This window comes from Hyla sarda, chromosome 3, assembly GCF_029499605.1.
Source record: "Hyla sarda isolate aHylSar1 chromosome 3, aHylSar1.hap1, whole genome shotgun sequence".
In the NCBI taxonomy this organism is placed as follows: Eukaryota; Metazoa; Chordata; class Amphibia; order Anura; family Hylidae; genus Hyla; species Hyla sarda.
In genome coordinates, this window is record NC_079191.1 from 165,182,597 (window position 1) to 165,204,809 (window position 22,213).

The 22,213-nt window shown below is 44.1% G+C and overlaps 1 protein-coding gene across 1 annotated transcript in view; it reads right to left on the reverse strand.

Annotated features, from left to right (window-relative positions):
- Positions 1-2,467: 2,467 nt before the first annotated feature.
- The window catches only part of OSTN (osteocrin), a 100,904-nt gene continuing 81,158 nt past the window's right edge, over positions 2,468-22,213 (reverse strand). Inside the window, exons 4-5 of the mRNA XM_056563216.1 lie at positions 4,629-4,725; positions 2,468-2,592 (exon numbers count right to left, since the gene is read on the reverse strand). Of these exons, the coding sequence (XP_056419191.1) occupies positions 4,641-4,725 (85 nt within the window). The 3' untranslated portion in view covers positions 2,468-2,592; positions 4,629-4,640. The remainder of the gene's footprint in view (positions 2,593-4,628; positions 4,726-22,213) is intronic.

Genomic DNA, 22,213 nt, shown 5'->3' on the forward strand with positions numbered 1-22,213 from the left:
TTAATACAAATTTTTTTTAACATACAGTAAGCCGGTGATTCTCCGGTTTCCCCTGTCATTTACTGGCCTTAGTGGTACATGCTGCACATGCAAGCTAAGACCTCTGAGACCTGTGACTAGCTACAGTGTCACATGAACAATGTGTATGCGATGTCACTGTTGTAAGCCCAGCGTGAAACACCAGAGTGGTGTTTTTTTTTTGGATGGTGGCATATTTACATTGGTGTCAGCACACAGGCAATTTCCTAAACATCACAAAAAAGCCTTAAACTACTGTCTTGATTTCTTCTGAACAAATATTAAGGGCCCATTCACACTATGTATTTTCTAAGCAGGATTCTGCTCAGAAATTACTGTGCAGCTAACTCCCATTATTTTCAATGGGGTTCTTCCGCACCATTCACACTACGGAATTTCAGCATTGGACATTGTGCCACAGAAATTTTAGATCCCAGACTCTGCTGAAAGAATCAACATGTTCACTCTTTCAGCTGAATTTGTTCTGGCAACATCATGATGTGCTTTAAACAATTTTAGCTTTTGTGTTTGTACATCATATGTATTTTTTAAATGTGTAAAAAACAGCTTTCATGTATTTTTGCCATAAAGTGCATGCACACAGGATTATAGGTTTTAATTTATTCTACAAAAAGACAAACATTATTATCTTTTTTAATGGGCATTCTGCAGAACGTTTTCCATATTACTGTGCTCTGGGTGCAGTTCAAGAGCAGAAAATCATATACTTACCATCCTTGTTCCACTGCCGCCACTATGGTCACTATGTCAGTTTTCACTGTGAAGCACTTCCTTGTGTCAGTGTTGGCACAAGCACTTGCCTGCTCAGTGTCTGAGGTGGGGCACAATTGCAGTCAATGATTGGCAGAAAGAGGGTCCCTGTGCCAACACCAACATAATAGGGTAGGTAAGTATAGGTTTTTTTGCTTTTTAAAGTAGTATTTCTGCATAGAAAAAAAAAAAAAAAAAAAAAATATATATATATATATATATATATATATATATATATATATATATACCGTATTTATCGGGGTATACAACGCACTGGCCTATAACATGCACCCTCATTTTACCAAGGATATTTGGGTAAAAAAGTTGCCCAAATATCCATGGTAAAATGAGGGTGCGTGTGTGCGCGTGTATACCCCGATATACCCCAGGAAAGGCAGGGGGAGAGAGGCCGTCGCTGCCCGCTTCTCTCCCCCTGCCTTTCCTGGGGTCTAGAGCCCTGCTGCCGGCCCTTCTCTTCCCCTGGCTATCGGCGCCGCTGCCCGTTCTGTCCCCCTGACTATCGGTGCCGGCGCCGCATTGCTGGCGCCGATACCCAGGGGGAAAGAAGCGGCACCCATTGCCGGCGCCGCTGCCCCGTTGCCTCCCCCATCCCCGGTGGCATAATTACCTGGGTCGGGTCCACGCTGCTGCAGGCCTCCGGCGCGCGTCCCCTGCGTCGTTGCTATGCGCTGCACGGCGCGGCACATGATGTCAGTCTCACCCAGTAATTGGCTGAGTAGGCAGATCCTGCTCAGAGTGCCAGTCTGAAGAGACAAGAATTGTGGGACTGGAAGCAGAAGAACCAAAGCTGCAGCAGTTCCAGCGGAGAGGCAGGTAAGTATAGCTTTTTGTTTCTATTTTTATATGGTCCCTTCATAGCATTATATATAAATTTTTAATGCTGGAATACCCCTTTAATTCACCCAGTGCAGATTAAGATAGTAAAAATTATGTTTGTGTTAATGGTATTTTATAAAACCTCATCCACAGCAATGTAGCAGGGATTGCTGAGTTATGTTATGATTGTCCCATGCATATTAATGGGACTTGAAAAAATGAATGCGCTGAAAACAACTCCATTGCTACTCCAAATTTACCACCTTTAAATATATCCTTTGACCAGGTTTGCAATAATATTTTAGTTAGTATTTGGCCCTCATTTTGATCAGTAGTTTTAGCCAAAGCTAGGAGTGAACCCCCAGAGTAAAATTAGAACGGAAAGATTTTCGCCTTTTCTGTGTTTTGGGCCCAATTCTGTCTTTCTCTCTTTGGCGTTCACTACCTTAGTTCTGTATCATGCCCACAGGATACAAGATGCATGTAGGTATAAAGTAGATAGTCTTGTCTCGAATGGTCCAAAATATTTTACTATAACATATTTAATATGATTATAGTCTTGTAGACTACAAAATGAGTATAAGTTGTGCTTTTAGTAAAGTAGGCAGGAAATGTATTGGCTTGGTAAAGTTTTGCTGCTAGAAGTGCAGTAGATTCATCTGCAGAATATATTTCTTCTGCTCAGTACAAAATGTTGCTATTTCATGATGAAACACAAAACCTACTGTCACAAACCAATGTAGGATTGTACATACATCCCGCACCCTGAACATACACACCCTGGCTGTGACGCTGCCCATCTGATGGATTGGATCTATTATTGTTTTGACAGTGGACATGAAATAGATTTATAGATGGTCAGTTCATCAATCAATGTAACATAAATCAGGATCCGGAGCTCTGTAAGGTATTAGTGGGTTTTGGTGATGTTCGAGATGTATTATATATCATCCAGGGTGTATTTACCTGCAAAGATGGAAAAAAAAAGAATGTTCTTTTAGACAAGACATGTACTAACCAGCATCCTGTTTCTACTCCACAAAAATGGGCTGGAAACATTTATTGGTGCTGAAATGCTGATTGTCTATGCTTACACAACTTTATGACTTATTGAACCTTCTATAAACCGTCAATTTGCTTAAAAAGGAATGTGATTTAAACCATAAGAAATAGATACTTATACTAAGTAATTGTCTCCTAAGAAATCTACAAATGGGGACATTTTTACTGCTGGACTTTTAGGGCAGTTATTCTTTAGGCATTGGTTCATTAGAGGATCTTCTCATACCCTGGTGGGCTTTCAACTTGTCATTTCAATGCATGAGATATCAGAATGGGTTAAGACCTATCAGACTCAGCAAACATTTTCATTTTGGACCAAGACATTGCCATTCTGAAACAGGGCAAGGCTTTCTCCACACTGTTGCCTCGTAATTAAAAGCATACATAACAGAACAATAACAATGTTTAGAAACCATAATAATATTCAGTAAAAAAATTTAAAATATATTTTACCCATGCCCTCACTACTAATAGATACTATACTAATAACTGTTAAACCAGTAGTCCAATATAGACAACAATGTTATCACGGTGCTACCATAAACATGTACACAAACTTTACAGATCTATAGATATTGTAAAGCTGACCATACATTTCAGATGTAGTGAAGCCAACATCATTATCAATCCCCACATACATGTACACACTCACCCCAGCCTGGAGAGGGAAGAAAGCTGATTTTTTCTGACAGCTGCTTATCTTCCCAATAACAAGAGGATCTGGTGTGTCAAAATGCAACATGCCTGACTTTTCTCTCCCCAACACCTGCCAGTGGGAGAGAATCTGGAAGTCCCAGTCAGTGGGTGCAGATGACTTTAGTGTGTCTAGCCAGCTTAGGTTTCCATAAAAATACTTAGTGATTTAGGGGTGCATACTAAAATGAATGTATTGTGACACTGAGGCAGTGAAAGAGTGCTTCTGTGAAGTTGGAATAGAAGACTCTCCCACTGGTGGCCTGATTAATAGGGAGGGAGCTAATTTGGCAAGACCAGGAAGCGTAGTCTGGATTCTATTTATGACAGCAAGCTGGCTGGGAGGGGAAGGCAAGGGTCCTTGTGCAGGAGACACAGCAGGGGGCTGTGAGTGACCCATACACTGTGGATGGTGATAAGTGTGGCCACACGGGCAGTACTCTTTTCCCAGTGCTAGGAACAGTTGGATGGGCCAGCTGAGGAGTATATATACTGCAGTATGAACAGTGAGTAAAGATTGCAGGAACATGTATTTTTAACTGGCAGGGATCAGTCCACCAGTTAGCAGACAGGAACTGTATTGTGTAGTCAGTGGCTAGACGGCCTAGCTTTTATTTTGGTTGCTATGTTTTTGTTTTGTATCCTGCAACCTGTGTAAATAAACCTGGCAAGGAGCCAATTTGCATGAAGCTGTTGGTGGGGACCTGCTGTAGTAAAGTGAAATGTGTCCTTTTGGCTGTGGCGAATAGCGATCCCAGAATATAACTCACAGTATATAGTGTCTTTTTTCAGATGTCCCTTTTGATCCTGGCCTGAATATTTCTAGATTTTACATGGCTAAAGAAAAATTGATCAAGTACCTTAGGATTTTTACATTTGTATCCAGATTTTAGCCTCTAGCACTATATTAAATGTTTGTTTTGATTTTAGGCATTTATTTCATATTCTCAAAAGTGCAGGTCTAACCTGTAGGATCCTAACTTATTAGAAGAACCTTCAGGATTCCCAGAAGAGAAGGAACATGTACCTATCAAGTACTTATGATATGCCGTCAGGATATGCCATAAATAATTAGATAGCAGTAGGTTTATTTTTAAACACGTTAAATCCTTTTAAATTTCACCAGATAAATAATAAATTTGGTTGTAATTCTATATTTCAGCAACTTTGATCAACGTGTATGGACATCTCAAGATGGAGACTTAATATAAAGCAAAATAGGATTTTGTAGATAATAAATTACTCACTATAGGTATCTGTTAACCTCTGGTATTGGCAAGGCGATTCATGCCAATCCTGTCAAGGGGAATTCCAAATCTTCTTTTGGGAAGATCTGCTACTTTCCTGTAAAGACAAAAGCAAATGTATCAGGTCTTAAGCGAGTTTAACATCACAAATATCAGAATGTGATCCACGGTATACAGAGCTAAACATGACACTTTATATTATATAAAAGCTATATTCTATTATTATTCTACACATTAAAAAGAAAATTGGAGGAAAATATAGTAATGCTTTAAAACTTAAGTAATGCAATAAACTGTGTAAAGCTTAATTCCCTGTATAATTGACTATTTTGTACCCATTATGGATATTAGGGATGACTCATCCGAATTCGTTGTGAATTTCAGGAAAAATTCACTTCGCAAAGAATGCCAATATCACTTCATTAAACTCCATTTAGTGCAGTCCAGGCTCCAGGGCATCTAAGATGGCAGCTCCACATGTCAGGATATGGGGCAAGGAATGCTGGGAAGGCGGGAACAAGGGTAGGCGGGATTACCCGTAATCCCATGCAGAATGCAGCCTATCAGAAGCCAGCCACCCCTGTGATGTCACAGCCCTATACAATCGGCAGCCATCTTGCGGCCACTCACATCAGCGTTCTATTGCAGAGAGAGAGAGAGAGAGAGGGGGGACAGAGAGCAGTGTGTGTCACACTGAATCAGGAGTCACAGCGAGAGGCCTGAGCTCCTTGTATCAGTTGGCAGTCGTGTTCCGACTAGCAACCTATCTGCTGTCATTGACTGGTTAACTCAGTCATCCACTTCCTCACAAGTGACATCTGACACCGCTAGTCAACAGTTGGTGTGGCCCAGGAGCAGTCCCTGTCTTCCAATTGCCTCTGTCCTATTCTGTTCCCTCCCCCATAGAAGTATCCTATGCTGTGGGTTCAGCTCCACTTTTTAGTCAGGATGAACTACTAGAGACAGTAAGCATATACTGCCCTGCCAAGAAGGGGAGGAGACATTCCCCACTTCCTTCGCTAGGCGGGCAAGAAGTGATGAGGAGAGTAGAGTGGTAGGTGGTGTTGGGAACGTTCTGCCTCCAGAAGCACACACTGTGGAGGAACCTGAGGAGCACATCCGTGACGTGCAGACACAACTCGATGATGATGAAGCCGCACTTGGGAGGCCCTTTGGTCTGGTCAGGCTGCCACCACCTCCAGGCTGTGTCATTCTGTCACCATATGGTCTCCTCTTGCTGCTGCCATCTCCAGGCTTGGTCATTCTGCCACAGTTTGGTCTCCTCATACTGGTGCCACCTCCAGGCTGTGTCATTGTGCCGCCATGAGGTCTCCTCATGCTGCTGGCACATTACATAAAAATTTTTGTTAATCTTTTTAAAATCTTCAATTTAAATTTGAAAATATATCTTTATTCTTTTCAATTGTGAGGCCCTATGGTGTCCTCATGCTGCTGGCACAGTACATACATTTTTTATGGTAATCTATTTAAAATCTTCAATTTAAATTTAAAAATATATCTTTAACCTTTTCAATTGTGAGGCCTTATGGTCTCCTCATGTTAATGGCACATTACATAAAAAAATTATGGTAATCTATTTAAATTATTCAATTCAAATTTGAAAATATATCTTTAATCTTTTCAATTGTGAGGCCCTATGGTCTCCTCTTGCTGCTGCCACCTCCGGGCTTGGTCATTCTGCCACTTTATGGTTTCCTTATGCTCCTGCCACCTCCAGGCTGTGTCATTGTGCCTCCATGTGGTTTCCTCATGCTGCTGGCACATTACATAAAAATCATGGTGACTGACAACGGGAAGAACATCTTGTCTGTGCTGCTTCAAGGAAGCCTGAGCGGTGTGCCCTGCATGGCACATGTGTTCAATTTGGTTGACAAGTGATTCCTGAAGTGTTCCCCCCATCTGCAAGACATCCTAACAATGGGAAGGAAACTTTGCATGCACTTCAGCCACTTGTACACTGCAAAGCACACCCTCCTTGAGCTGCAGTGTCAGAATGGCATCCCCCAACATAGTGTGATTTGTGATGTTTCCACACGTTGGAATTCCCCCCTCCATATGTTGGACCGATTATACGAAAAGAGAAAAGCCATCACCGATTTCTTCATGATCAAAGTGGATAGGGGGACTCCCCTGTGTAACTTCAATGTGAACCAGTGGAAGCTCATACATGACATCTGCTGTTTGCTCAGGCCCTTTGAAGAACCAACATTATTAGTCAGTTGCCAGGATTATGGGATGAACCACGACATTCCATTGCTTCATATCCTACAACACGAGTTGGAAACAATGGCTGGTCAGGGCACTGGAGACATGGCGCCTACATCTCAAGGCCACATGAGCCCTGTGGGGGCTGAACTGGAGAAGGAGGGGGAGGGGACAGTGAAGCACAGACAAGGTTTGGCAAAATGGGTATTTTTTATAGTCATCTAACAGGAGAGGAGGAACAGGAGCAGGCTGTGGAGCTACAAGGTGATGAGGAAGACGAGACAGAGGACCCAGATACACTGTGGCTATGTGGTCTCCTCATGCTGCTGGCACATTAATTAAAAAATGTTACATTAATCTATTTGAAATCTTCAATTAAAATTTAAAAAAATATATTTAATCTTTTCGATTATGAGGCCATATGGTCTTGTCAGGCTGTTGCCATCTCCAGGCTGGGTAATTTTGCCACTATATGGTCTCCTCTTGCTATCGCCAATTCCAGGCTGTGTCATTCTGCAACATTATGGTCTCCTCATGCTGCTGCAACCTCTAGGCTTTGTCATTGAGCCACAATACGGTCTCCTCGTGCTGTTGACACCTCAAATTAAACTTTTAAAATTTTCATCTATCTAAAATCTTCAATTGAAATTTTACAAAATATCTTTCATCTTTTCTATTGTGAGGCCCTATGGTCTTGTCGGGCTGCTGCCACCTCTAGGCTCTCATAGCGCCATCATGTGACTCCTTGTTAGATTGGGTTTTGTGGTCATACAGTATTAGTTCAAAGTAAACGCTTCGAGCCCCAGGGACATTAAACTTGTGAATCTAATCAAAATCTTAAATTTAATTTTTAAAAAATCTATGTAATCTTTTCAAGACTGAGGCCCTATAGCCATCAACATCATATATTACCTGTGGAATTACCACAAGAATCAAATGAAACAGGTTGGAGCGATAACAATGAACCCTAACTGATTAAACATTGGCACTTTCACAGTCGGGGGGTGCTGAGAGGCAAGGGCTGAAACAGGTGGTAGCTCGCCTGGCGGGGGAACCGCCAGCTCTATTTTAAGATACAGGTACAAGCTTTTTCTATTCTGTAGATCTGCCACAGCTGTTGCTGCCTAGTGGCCATCCCTGGCTACTGCAGCTCAGCTCCAGTTAACATTTACACCAAGTTTAAGTTGTATGTCAACAATATACATTGGGATGCTGATAAAAATGCATGTATAGCGCAACAAGCCTACAGCTGGCCCATTGACTACATTTAGTCTATTTTCTAAACATATATTTTTACTTTATGAGCCTCAGAAGTTTAGACTGTTATGCTTTTGAGCCCTGTGGTAAATAGACCAAACTTAGTTCCTAGCAGACTACTTTTGGTGCATTAAAGTCAATGGGCCTGCTGCTGGAAGACAGGCCTCTAAGGCATTGTTCACATCACTGCTGAGCTCTGCTAAATGGAGCTCAGTTACTAAAAGACAGGAGTTGAGTGGAGAAAGAAAGTACTGCATATTAGGAAAAAAATTTCTGCTCAACTCACCTACAATAACGTACACCCAAAGGACCTCATTCAAGTCAATGGGATCCGTTGGGACCAGACAGTTTCAGCTGTGCTCCAACCCATTAAGTGTCTGTTTGGCACAAAATAAGGAGCTGAACGGACCTTCAATACGATGAAAATGATGTGAACTTAGACTAAGATTGTAAAAACTCTAAGAAAGCTGGGGACAGCCTTAATAAGGTCAACATTGGGAGCCATATTGGTTCACATTTATCTGTCTAAATGTAAAATAAACTAGGAAATGGTTAAAAACTACTGTTAACAGGACAACACAAAAGTTAATACTCAATGGTAATTTTTTAGGGTCATTTTAGGGTCATCGTTTACAGGAAATGTACGTTTAGCATTCTTAAGATGACTGGACTATCAAACATTTTATTTAGGTAGCTATTTCATGCTAGGCAGCTGCTTCCTCTTGTTTGATGATTTTACCTCACTTAGGTGTGAATTGCAGAATACTAGCTGTGTCTCAAACCAAACAGTGTGTAAGTAATTATAGTTAACATAAACACTGACGTCCGCAGGCTGTTTATTTTTGTGTGTTAATAAAGAAGTGATTCTGGAATATGTGCTGTAAAAATTCCTCTGCTTGGAAGTGTTATTTCTGTGATAGTTCTATATCTTGTGGAGAAGACAGGGAAAATATTGGACTCCACCTTTGCTTTTACCTAAAATATTAATCATCATGTCAGTACAAGGACAAATTCTCCTGGCACCCAAGGCCAAGATGGCAAAATATAGTTTTACTATGTCCGTGATGAGAACTCATTACTGCCATGCTCCTTCTTCACTTAAAAAATATAATTAATTTATTCAGAAAGTATTAAAAATAGAAAAAAAAGCTTCTTGCATATATGTCACGCAACAGACTTTTCCAGCACTTCCTTTTCCTGGTCATAGTCTACATATAATTGGACATACAATGTAGGTGTTACTGTATTGCCAGACAAGCCAAGACTCTCTGCAACATTCTGTGAGCATACCAATAATCAGAGATTCCTAACTAATTGTCCACCATATATCCAGGTCCAGGCAAAAAGTCATTTAGTGTCCTGGCGCTGCCCGTTAGGTCATCAGAATAAGAGAAGGAAGGCTAGTAATAGACTTCAAACAAAACTTTATTTCTAAATGATAAAAATAATAAAAGTGTGGATGATGCGTTTCGAGGGGGGGCTCCCCTCTTCCTCAGATACACACATGATCTGAGAAAGAGAGGAGCCCCCCAACGAAACGCGTCATCCACACTTTTATTATTTTTTAGTATTTTTGCCTGCACCTGGATATACTCTTCTGGATAAGCATATGCTTGTTTCCTGGGACCTCCCGGCACAGCAGCTCCGTGGACATCAGTGAGTACCCCATTTACGGGGTGATATGCACTTATTCTAATATTATCTGGTGAGCACCCACCTATATGACCTGTGGATTCCCCCCACATTATTTGTCTCTCCTTATTTGAAGGGTAATACGCAAGGCGCAGCTTTCGGCTTTTTTAATTTCTTTTCTCACATAATTGTCCACCATGGCATTTTTTTCCTGTGGTAGCAGACATGGCACCATGTTGAAATTCACCAATAAAACAAATGTATTTTCCACAAAAGCTACATAATTAAATCTTCCCTCAGCCATCAAGATCCCTTTCATAGAAATAAATGGAGGGGGCATGGCATGTCCTCACGACCATAGGTGCCTGAAGGCGATGTTCTGTTCAGAATGCCGGTGTGAGGTGGTTTTTTGCGCCCCCGTAGATCCATGCGTCCGCTCCTCCCCCAGCTCTCCGAACATTTCCGAAGCTAGAGCTCAGGGAGGGCAGAGCAAGGGGAGGGAGGAGGTTCATGCCCCCTCCCTCATCTCCCCTCCCTGAGCTCGGCTGGACGCAGATCTCTACAACACACCCCCTCCCTGAGGACATAGATCGCCACGGCAGGTCCCCTCCCTCATCTCCCCTCCCTGAGGACGTAAATCTCCACGGCAGGTCCCCTCCCTCATCTCCCCTCCCTGAGGACGTAAATCTCCACGGCAGGTCCCCTCCCTCATCTCCACTCCCTGAGGACATAGATCTCCACGGCAGGTCCCCTCCCTCATCTCCCCGATCTGAGGACGTAAATCTCCACGGCAGGTCCCCACTCTCATCTCTTCTCCCTGAGGACGTAGAGCAGTGCTCCCAATGAGCTCTATGTGTAAAGGGGGACATTTGGCCCGGGCAGTATGTCCCCCTTTACACATAGAGCTCATTGGGAGCACTGCTCTATGTCCTCAGCTCGGGGAGAGGAGGGAGGGGACCTGCCGTGGCCATCTATGTCCTCAGGAACGGGGCGTGCCGTAGAGATCTGCGTCCAGCCGAGCTCAGGGAGGGGAGATGAGGGAGGGGGCGTGAACCTCCTCCCTCCCCTTGCTCTGCCCTCCCCGAGCTCTAGCTTCGGAAATGTTCGGAGAGCTGGGGGAGGAGCGGACGCATGGATCTACGGGGGCGCAAAAAACCACCTCACACCGGGGTGCCAGCCTAGCGATTGCAGGGGTCCCAGCGTCTGGCCCCCCGCGATCAGACATCTTATTCCCTTTCATTTGGATAGGGGATAAGATGTCTAGGTGGTGAAAGTACCCCTTTAAATTGTCATAGTGAACTTCTGTATCTTCATAAAAAAAATTATGTTTGTCCTTCATGATGATATGCGTCGTTTCGAATATACACATGTGTGAAAAGGTGACAGCGAATAAGAGTTTTTTTTTTTTTTTGTTTTTGTTGATTTTACCTCACTGTATTATCTCTTCCTGTTTACATTTGCATTCAGGATTTAACTGTAGTCATTCCAGTTCTTACCAGGTTAATATTTACTAATCTGTATCTGTGTTTGTATGTTGTATTCATCAGGTGTTTCACTGTCTTTGTTTGATGATTGGAAACACTGGCGGAGATTCTCAAAAACTGCTGTAATTTCTGTTCCGGTGATATTATTCGCACCTTTTTTTTTCTCCTCACATTTTCAAAGTTCTTTTGTGATGCTTTGAAAACATGAAAATATGTGAAAATTGTTTTTTGCGCCACTTAGTTTTTTTCGTGCCCCCAATTTTTTTTTGCAGCCATATTGGATTTTTTGTCGGCAAAACTGCCGATTTTTGCACCAAATTTTACATTCCAAAAGATTCTGGCTGAAACACCTCACAAATTATCCCATGGTTACTAGTGTCCAGACAAGCGATAACTGTATAAATAAAACATTTCTGAGCTTAAATGTGAGTGCAGCTGCAGTGACTAAGAAAAAAATACAATAAAAAATATATTTTTTAACAACATTTTTCAATAATAATAATTTCTTTTTTTTTATAATTACTTAAATAACACCTTTTCCCAAAAAACAATAAAACTACAACCATTTCTGCAATTTCTGAATCAAAAAGCTGGTGTGAAATATATGATGTAAACTGGACTCTCACCCCTTTGAAAATATCATGTAAAACAGACAATATACGTGGACACGCCCACTTTTACAAAACTGACGTGAACAGTGTAAACCGCGGCACAAAATGTGGTCGATAATTTTCGTGCCATTTTTGACACAAAATTATTTGAGAATCTCCCCCTCTGTATTTGTGGCTCAGTCCCTAAATACACAGGATATCACAGGATATCCTGTGACTTTTTAGTTGTGTAGTGTTTTTTCTGGCACCTTTTTTCCTTTATTTGTACGTGTATCTTTTGTACTCATATGTTCTTGTATTGTGATATTGTTTATATGTAGCCATGGCAACCTTCACTGAGGCCTTTTTAAACATGCCTTCTGACTATCTATGTAGTAGGGGCCTGATGAAGCGCAAGAAACGCAACTTGGTTCCATAGCCTGTGAATACCTATCCCTATACTGTGACATCGCAGTGTATATTATCCCTGTACTGTAACATCACTCTGTATATTATGACAAACTTTAGGAATGAGATCTCTGCAGCACACGTCATAGATCCAACATAACTTTATTTTCAGCACATGCAGCACACAAGCCTGTGTGCTGCAGACATCTCGTTCCTAAAGTTTGTCTTATTGGATCTATTGCGGTCTGAGCCGTGCACCGCCTGGATCCCGGAGCAATTACCCGTGAGTCTGATCACTCCTTACCCTGAAGACTCAGAACTCAGTAGTGCCAGCATACTTTCTATATGCACTCCGTATATTATCCCTGTACTGTGACATCACTGTATATATTATTCCTGTACTGTAACATTACTCTGTATATTATGCCTGTACTATGACATTACTGTGTGTTTTATCCCTGTACTGTGACATCTCTGTGTATTATCCCTGTACTGTGACATCACTGTGTATATTATCCCTGTAGTGTAACATTAATCTGTATATTATCCCTGTACTGTGACATCACTGTGTATATTATCCCTGTACTGTAACATTACTCTGTATATTATCCCTGTACTATGACATTACTGTGCGTTTTATCCCTGTATTGTAATATTACTGTATATTATCCCTGTACTATGACATTACTGTGTGTTTTATCCCTGTACTGTGACATCACTGTGTATATTATCCCTATACTATAACATTACTCTGTATATTTTCCTTGTACTATAACATTACTGTGTGTTTTATCCCTGTACTGTGACATCACTGTGTATATTATCCCTGTACTGTAACATTAATTTGTATATTATCCCTGTACTATGACTTACTGTGTTTTATCCCTGTAATGTAATATTACTCTGTATATTATCCCTGTAATGTAATATTACTCTGTATATTAGCCCTGTACTATGACATTACTGTGTGTTTTATCCCTGTACTGTGACATCACTGTGTATATTATCCCTGTACTGTAAACATTAATTTGTATATTATCCCTGTACTATGACATTACTGTGTGTTTTATCCCTGTAATGTAATATTATTCTGTATATTAGCCCTGTACTATGACATTACTGTGTGTTTTATCCCTGTACTGTGACATCACTGTTTATATTATCCCTGTACTGTAACATTAATCTGTATATTATCCCTGTACTCTGACTGTCACGATGCCGGCTGGCAGGAGGTGGATCCTCTGTGCCAGAGAGGGATTGGCGTGGACCGTGCTAGTGGACCGGTTCTAAGTCACTACTGGTTTTCACCAGAGCCCGCCGCAAAGCGGGATGGTCTTGCTGCGGCGGTAGTGACCAGGTCGTATCCACTAGCAACGGCTCAACCTCTCTGACTGCTGAAGATAGGCGCGGTACAAGGGAGTAGACAGAAGCAAGGTCGGACGTAGCAGAAGGTCGGGGCAGGCAGCAAGGATCGTAGTCAGGGGCAACGGCAGGAGGTCTGGAACACAGGCTAGGAACACACAAGGAAACGCTTTCACTGGCACAATGGCAACAAGATCCGGCGAGGGAGTGCAGGGGAAGTGAGGTATAAATAGGGAGTGCACAGGTGAACACACTAATTAGAACCACTGCGCCAATCAGCGGCGCAGTGGCCCTTTAAATCGCAGAGACCCGGCGCGCGCGCGCCCTAGGGAGCGGGGCCGCGCGCGCCGGGACAGGACCGACGGAGAGCGAGTCAGGTACGGGAGCCGGGGTGCGCATCGCGAGCGGGCGCCACCCGCATCGCGAATCGCATCCCGGCTGGAGGCGGTATCGCAGCGCACCGGGTCAGTGGATCTGACCGGAGCGCTGCAGTAGCGAGAGTGTAGCGAGCGCTCCGGGGAGGAGCGGGGACCCGGAGCGCTCGGCGTAACAGTACCCCCCCCCTTGGGTCTCCCCCTCTTCTTAGAGCCTGAGAACCTGAGGAGCAGACTTTTGTCTAGGATATTGTCCTCAGGTTCCCAGGATCTCTCTTCAGGCCCACAACCCTCCCAATCGACTAAAAAAAAAGTTTTCCCTCTGACCTTCTTGGAGGCCAGTATCTCCTTTACGGAGAAGATGTCCGAGGAGCCGGAAACAGGAGTGGGAGAAACAAGTTTGGGAGAGAAACGGTTGATGATGAGTGGTTTAAGAAGAGAAACGTGAAAGGCATTAGGAATACGAAGAGAAGGAGGAAGAAGAAGTTTGTAAGAGACAGGATTAATCTGGCACAAAATTTTGAAAGGACCAAGATAGCGTGGTCCCAATTTGTAGCTAGGGACACGGAAGCGGACATATTTAGCGGAGAGCCATACCTTGTCTCCAGGAGAAAAAATGGGGGGAGCTCTTCTTTTCTTATCAGCAAACTTCTTCATGCGTGATGAAGCCTGTAAGAGAGAATTTTGGGTCTCTTTCCATATGGTGGAAAGATCACAAGATATTTCATCCACAGCGGGCAAACCAGAGGGCAAGGGAGTAGGGAGGGGGGGAAGAGGGTGACGGCCGTACACCACGAAAAATGGGGATTTGGAGGAAGATTCAGAGACTCTGAAGTTATACGAGAATTCGGCCCATGGTAGAAGATCTGCCCAGTCATCCTGGCGGGAGGAAACAAAATGCCGTAAATAGTCACCCAGGACCTGGTTAATTCTTTCTACTTGCCCATTGGATTGAGAATGATATGCAGAAGAAAAGTTTAATTTAATCTTGAGTTGTTTACAGAGAGCCCTCCAGAATTTTGACACGAATTGGACGCCTCTATCCGAGACGATCTGCGTGGGCAACCCGTGAAGACGAAAAATGTGTACAAAAAATTGTTTTGCCAACTGAGGCGCTGAAGGAAGACCAGGAAGAGGGATGAAATGTGCCATCTTGGAGAATCGATCAACGACCACCCAAACAACAGTGTTGCCACGGGATGGGGGTAAGTCTGTAATAAAGTCCATACCAATCAGAGACCAAGGCTGTTCGGGGACAGGCAGAGGATGAAGGAGACCAGCAGGCTTCTGGCGAGGAGTCTTATCCCGGGCACAGACAGTGCAGGCTCGCACAAAATCCACAACATCCGTCTCCAGAGTCGGCCACCAATAGAAACGAGAGATGAGTTGCACGGATTTCTTGATGCCCGCATGACCTGCGAGATGGGAGGAGTGACCCCATTTGAGGATTCCGAGGCGTTGGCGTGGAGAGACGAAGGTCTTCCCTGGAGGAGTTTGCCTGATGGAGGCTGGAGAAGTGGAGATCAGGCAGTCAGGAGGAATGATGTGTTGCGGAGAGAGCTCTACTTCCGAGGCATCCGAGGAACGAGAGAGAGCATCGGCCCTAATGTTCTTATCGGCAGGCCGAAAGTGAATTTCAAAATTAAATCGGGCAAAGAACAGAGACCACCTGGCCTGGCGAGGATTGAGCCGTTGGGCAGACTGGAGATAGGAGAGGTTCTTGTGATCGGTGTAAATAATAACTGGAAATCTTGATCCCTCCAGCAGATGCCTCCATTCCTCAAGTGCTAATTTAATGGCTAGAAGCTCTCGAACCCCGATGGAGTAGTTCCTCTCCGCCGGAGAGAAGGTCCTAGAAAAAAAACCACAAGTAACAGCATGCCCGGAAGAATTTTTTTGTAGAAGGACCGCTCCAGCTCCCACTGAGGAGGCATCAACCTCCAATAGGAAGGGTTTAGATGGGTCAGGTCTGGAGAGCACGGGAGCAGAAGAAAAGGCAGACTTGAGCTGTTTAAAGGCGTCTTCCGCTTGAGGAGGCCATGACTTAGGATTGGCATTCTTTTTGGTTAAAGCCACGATAGGAGCCACTATGGTGGAAAAATGTGGAATAAATTGTCTGTAATAATTGGCGAACCCCAAAAAACGTTGGATAGCACGGAGTCCGGAGGGGCGTGGCCAATCTAAGACGGCAGAGAGTTTGTCTGGATCCATTTGTAGTCCCTGGCCAGAGACCAAGTATCCTAGGAAAGGAAGAGATTGACATTCAAACAGACATTTCTCCATTTTGGCATAAAGTTGATTGTCACGAAGTCTCTGAAGAACCATGCGGACATGCTGGCGGTGTTCTTCTAGATTGGCAGAAAAAAATCAGGATATCGTCCAGATATACAACAACACAGGAATATAAGAGATCACGAAAAATTTCGTTAACAAAGTCTTGGAAGACGGCAGGGGCGTTGCACAGGCCAAAGGGCATGACCAGATACTCAAAGTGTCCATCTCTAGTGTTAAATGCCGTTTTCCATTCATCCCCCTCTCTGATGCGGATGAGATTATAAGCACCTCTTAAGTCCAGTTTGGTAAAGATGTGGGCACCTTGGAGGCGATCAAAGAGTTCAGAGATGAGAGGTAGGGGGTAGCGGTTCTTTACCGTGATTTTATTAAGACCGCGGTAGTCAATGCAAGGACGTAGGGAGCCATCTTTTTTGGACACAAAGAAAAATCCTGCTCCGGCAGGAGAGGAGGATTTGCGGATAAAGCCCTTTTTTAAATTTTCCTGGATGTACTCAGACATAGCAAGAGTCTCTGGGGCAGAGAGAGGATAAATTCTGCCCCGGGGTGGAGTAGTGCCCGGGAGGAGGTCAATAGGACAGTCATAAGGCCTGTGAGGAGGTAGAGTCTCAGCTTGTTTTTTGCAAAAAACATCCGCAAAGTCCATATAGACCTTAGGGAGACCGGTTACAGGGGGAACCACAGAGTCACGGCAAGGAGTACTGGGAACCGGTTTAAGGCAGTCCTTGAAACAAGAGGGGCCCCAACTCTTGATCTCCCCAGTGGACCAATCCAGGGTTGGGGAATGGTGTTGAAGCCAGGGTAGTCCAAGGAGAATTTCGGAAGTGCAATTGGGGAGGACCAAAAACTCAATTTTCTCGTGATGAGGTCCGATGCACATTAGGAGGGGCTCCGTGCGGAAACGTATGGTACAGTCCAATCTTTCATTGTTAACACAATTGATGTAGAGGGGTCTGGCGAGACTGGTCACCGGGATGTTGAACCTGTTGACGAGAGAGGCCAAAATAAAATTTCCTGCAGATCCGGAATCCAAGAAGGCCATAGTAGAGAAGGAGAAGGTAGAGGCAGATATCCGCACAGGCACAGTAAGACGTGGAGAAGCAGAGTTGACATCAAGGACTGTCTCACCTTCGTGCGGAGTCAGCGTACGTCTTTCCAGGCGGGGAGGACGGATAGGACAATCCTTCAGGAAGTGTTCGGTACCGGCACAGTACAGGCAGAGATTCTCCATGCGGCGTCGTGTCCTCTCTTGAGGTGTCAGGCGAGACCGGTCGACCTGCATAGCCTCCACGGCGGGAGGCACAGGAACGGATTGCAGGGGACCAGAGGAGAGAGGAGCCGGGGAGAAAAAACGCCTTGTGCGAACAAAGTCCATATCCTGGCGGAGCTCCTGACGCCTTTCGGAAAAACGCATGTCAATGCGAGTGGCTAGATGAATGAGTTCATGTAGGTTAGCAGGAATTTCTCGTGCGGCCAGAACATCTTTAATGTTGCTGGATAGGCCTTTTTTAAAGGTCGCGCAGAGGGCCTCATTATTCCAGGATAGTTCTGAAGCAAGAGTACGGAACTGTACGGCGTACTCGCCAACGGAAGAATTACCCTGGACCAGGTTCAACAGGGCAGTCTCAGCAGAAGAGGCTCGGGCAGGTTCCTCAAAGACACTTCGAATTTCCGAGAAGAAGGAGTGTACAGAGGCAGTGACGGGGTCATTGCGGTCCCAGAGCGGTGTGGCCCATGACAGAGCTTTTCCAGACAGAAGGCTGACTACGAAAGCCACCTTAAACCTTTCAGTAGGAAACTGGTCCGACATCATCTCCAGGTGCAGGGAACATTGAGAAAGAAAGCCACGGCAAAATTTAGAGTCCCCATCAAATTTATCCGGCAAGGATAGTCGTAGGCCTGAAGCGGCCACTCGCTGCGGAGGAGGTGCAGGAGCTGGCGGAGGAGATGATTGCTGAAGCTGTGGTAGTAGCTGCTGTAGCATCACGGTCAGTTGAGACAGCTGGTGGCCTTGTTGCGCTATCTGTTGTGACTGCTGGGCGACCACCGTGGAGAGGTCGGCGACAACTGGCAGAGGAACTTCAGCGGGATCCATTGCCGGATCTACTGTCACAAGCGGGGACCCGGAGCGCTCGGCGTAACACTGACATTACTGTGTGTTTTATCCCTGTATTATAATATTACTCTGTATATTATCCCTGTACTATGACATTACTGTGTGTTTTATCCCTGTATTGTAATATTTCTCTGCATATTATCCCTGTACTATGACATTACTGTGTGTTTTTGTCACATACCGGCAGGACTGGTAGTGGATCCTCTGGACCAGTGAGGCGATGACGCGAGTTGTACCAGAGGACCGGTTCTAAGTGGTTACTGGTTTTCACCAGACCCCGCCGCAAGTCGGGATGGACTTGCTGCGGCGGTAACCACCAGGTCGTATCCTTCAGTAGCAACTCGACCGCACTGGTAGCTGATATGGCGTGGTACACAAGGACTAGGCAGAGGCGAGGTCAGACGTTGCAGAAGGTCAGGGCAGGCAGCAAGGTTCGTAGTCAGGGGCAACAGCAGTAGGTCTGGGTACACAGGCTAGGGAACACACTATAAGCTTTCTCAGGGCACAAAGCAACAAGATCCGGCAGGGATAGGAAGGGGAAGTGAGTTTATATAGGGTAGGGAGGTGATTGAACTCATTGGGCCAGACACCAATTAGCGGTGCGCTGGCCCTTTCAATCTTAGAAAGCCGGCCCGCGCGCGCCCAAGGGAGCAGGGGCCGCGCGCACCGGGACGAGACAGACGGAGGAGGAGGGTGAGTGGAACGGGGTGCGATCCGTGAGCGGGCCTGACCCGCCACACGGATCGCGTCCCCGCCGGTATGAACACATCAGCGCTCGCGGTCATAGTCAGAGACCGGAGCGCTGCTATTAACAAGACGCCGCGAGCGCTCCGGGGAAGCCGCGGGACCCGGAGCGCTCGGCGTTACAGTTTTATCCCTGTATTGTAACATTACTCTGTATATTATCCCTGTACTATGACATTACTGTGTATTTTATCCCTGTACTGTGACATCTCTGTGTATTATCCCTGTACTGTGACATCATTGTGTGTATAATCCCTGTACAGTAAAGTCACTGTGCATATTAACCCTGTAATGTGACATTACTGTGTAAATTAACCCTAGCAAGGTTGTGGGTCAGATTTTGGCCCGCCACCAGCGCAAGTCCTTAGGCAGTGGCCTAAGTAGCCTAATGAAAGAGCTGCTTCTGGGGGGGGGGGGGGGGGGGCTATTATATAGAGAGCCTTGTGCACATCCTCGAAGCCCAAACCTGATACTTTTTACAGAGAATGGACAAACAGTTGAGTCTCTAGGTGTGCAAGGCTGGTAGAGACATACCGAAAAATACTTTCAGTTGTTATTGCAGTGAAAGGTGGTTCTCCCAAGTATTGACCTATGCATCCAATAGATGCTAACTTTTTTGTTCTTATTTTTTGCTTCTGTGACAACAAAAGATATTTTACACTTATACTGTACTACTAAAGAATTATGCATGATGTGTAAGTCAAATGGTAAAAGTCTATTTAAATCTATTTGAATTCCAGTTTGTAACAATAGCAAAATGGGCAAAAAAGTTCAAGGGGGTGAATACTTATGCAGGACACTGTACGTCATATGATGCTTCATATAGCTTACTGCCCTGTAGTAAGGAGTCAGAAGGACTCAGTACTAATAGTAAGTCATATTACCCAAGGCTTGTATACTTGAGAGTGCACATGACATATATGTCATGGTGTGAAGCTTCTTATAGTGATGTATATTTATATGTAATGTAGTCTAAACACTAATTTACATTAATTTATCTATTTATGTATATTTAGCATTCTATTTTAGTACATTTATGTATATATTTATGCATTTTTTATCATATATTTTTTTTAGGGAAAATGTATATTCTTTAACAAGTTTATACATAAGTGAAGCAATCCAATGAAAGAAATCCAGTGTTACCATTAACGGTTTCATTGCTCTCTCTACTGGCAGAATCTTAAAAGTACAGCTTTACACTTGAATGGTCTGAACTGTATACAGATTTTTATTTAGCTTCAAGGATGAAAAGAATGAGATCGCACTCACCAGTCTTCTTTATTGTGCTTTCATTTCATGTGAATGAGGTGTACAATTCAGCGGGTGCAGGAGAGAGCGACACGTGTTTCACGCTATTCAGCCCATCGTCTGGCTCTACTTACCTGACACCACACCTCTCCTTAAATAGCGGCCTTCTAAACTCACCTGATTAATGATTAAGTGCCGGTCCGTTGTGTTTCCTCTGCGCAGGCTCTTTGTCTTCCCCAGGATCCCAGGTAATCCCCGTGCAGCCGCCTCCTCTGACGTCATGTGATCCAACTTATGTGACAGCTAACACTCTTTCCCAGCGCGGAGAAAGTCTCCATCACTGGATCGGCTGCGCCGGTGTCACTGAGGTGTTGAACACGTGATCGGGTTGCATAGTAGTCGGGGACACTATGAGGAGTCTGCGCATTCAACATCAACCTGATTTTGAACCTTGCATTAATGACAAGGTGTATGAGCGGAAATGAAGGGAAAGGGGAGTCTTTTTAAAAAAAGAAAGAAACCCATATTTATTTCTTATACTACCGAAGGAGAGATGTGGATAAGGCAATAACAAAATAATTACAAAGAATTCCGTACAATATGCTCCATGCAATAACCATGGAACAGTGTATGTTCTGATCAGAAATAAAAGAATAAAGGAAGGTATTCATATAATAAAATTAACATCTTTCACAAGTAAATGGACAGATCTGTTGACCTAGGCAAGGAGCCCCTCTTAATAGAATTCATTTGTGAATCATTATCATTTATATTGTCCCATAATGCATTCAGATTCAATGAAAAGTGGTACAATGAAAAGTATGGGGCAATACCTGCATGTTAGTGTAAAAAAAAATCTTTTTTTACACTAACATGCTGGGATATAGCCCAACTTTTCCTTTTCATATGGGGTAAAAGGAAAAAAAGCCCCCAAAGTGCTCCAGAGTACGGAAATACCCCATATGTGGCCCTCAACAGTTTCCTTGAAAAATGACAGGGCTCCGAAGTGAGAGAGCACCATGCACATTTGAGGATTAAATTTGTGATTTGCATAGGGGTGGACTAGGATGCAAGCGCTACAATTGCCTCCACTACCAAAAATATTCTACGCCAGTGATTCCCCAACAGGGTGCCCCCAAAATTTGTAATGCAATTTATGGAGTATGGAAATACCCCATATGTGGACGTAAAATGCTCTGCGGGTGCACAACATGGCTCAGGAGTGAGAGGGCACTATGTAAATGTAAAGCCTAAATTGGTGATTTGCAGAGAGGTGGCTGATTTTATAGCGGTTCTGACATAGATGCAAAAAAATAAATACCCACATTTGACCCATTTTGGAAACTACACCCCTCACAGAACGTGGCAAGGGGTATAATCACAAGGGAAAATAGGAAAAAATCCCACAAAATTTGTAACCCCATTTCTTCTGAGTAAGAACTTACTCCATATGTGGATGTAAAGTGCTCTGCGGGCGGGCTACATTGCTCAGAAGAGAAGGAGCGCCATTGGGCTTTTGGAGAGAAGCTCCAACATTTCAGCAAAATTCATTCTCCAAAATCCCATTGTCGCTCCTTCCCTTCTGAACCCTCTAGTGCTGCCGCAGAACACTTTACATCCAAGTATGAGGTATTTCCTTACTCAAGAGAAATTGGGTTACAAATTTGGGGGGGGTTCTCTCCTTTTACCCCTTATAAAAAATTAAGATGTTGCTGTTATTTTTGTGAAACACCTAAAGGGTTAACACACTTTCTGAATGTCATTTTGAATACTTTGAGGGGTGCAGTTTCTATAATTTCTAGAGTAGTCTGGGCAGAACGGGGGAACCGACGGGGACCGGCGAAGGAGG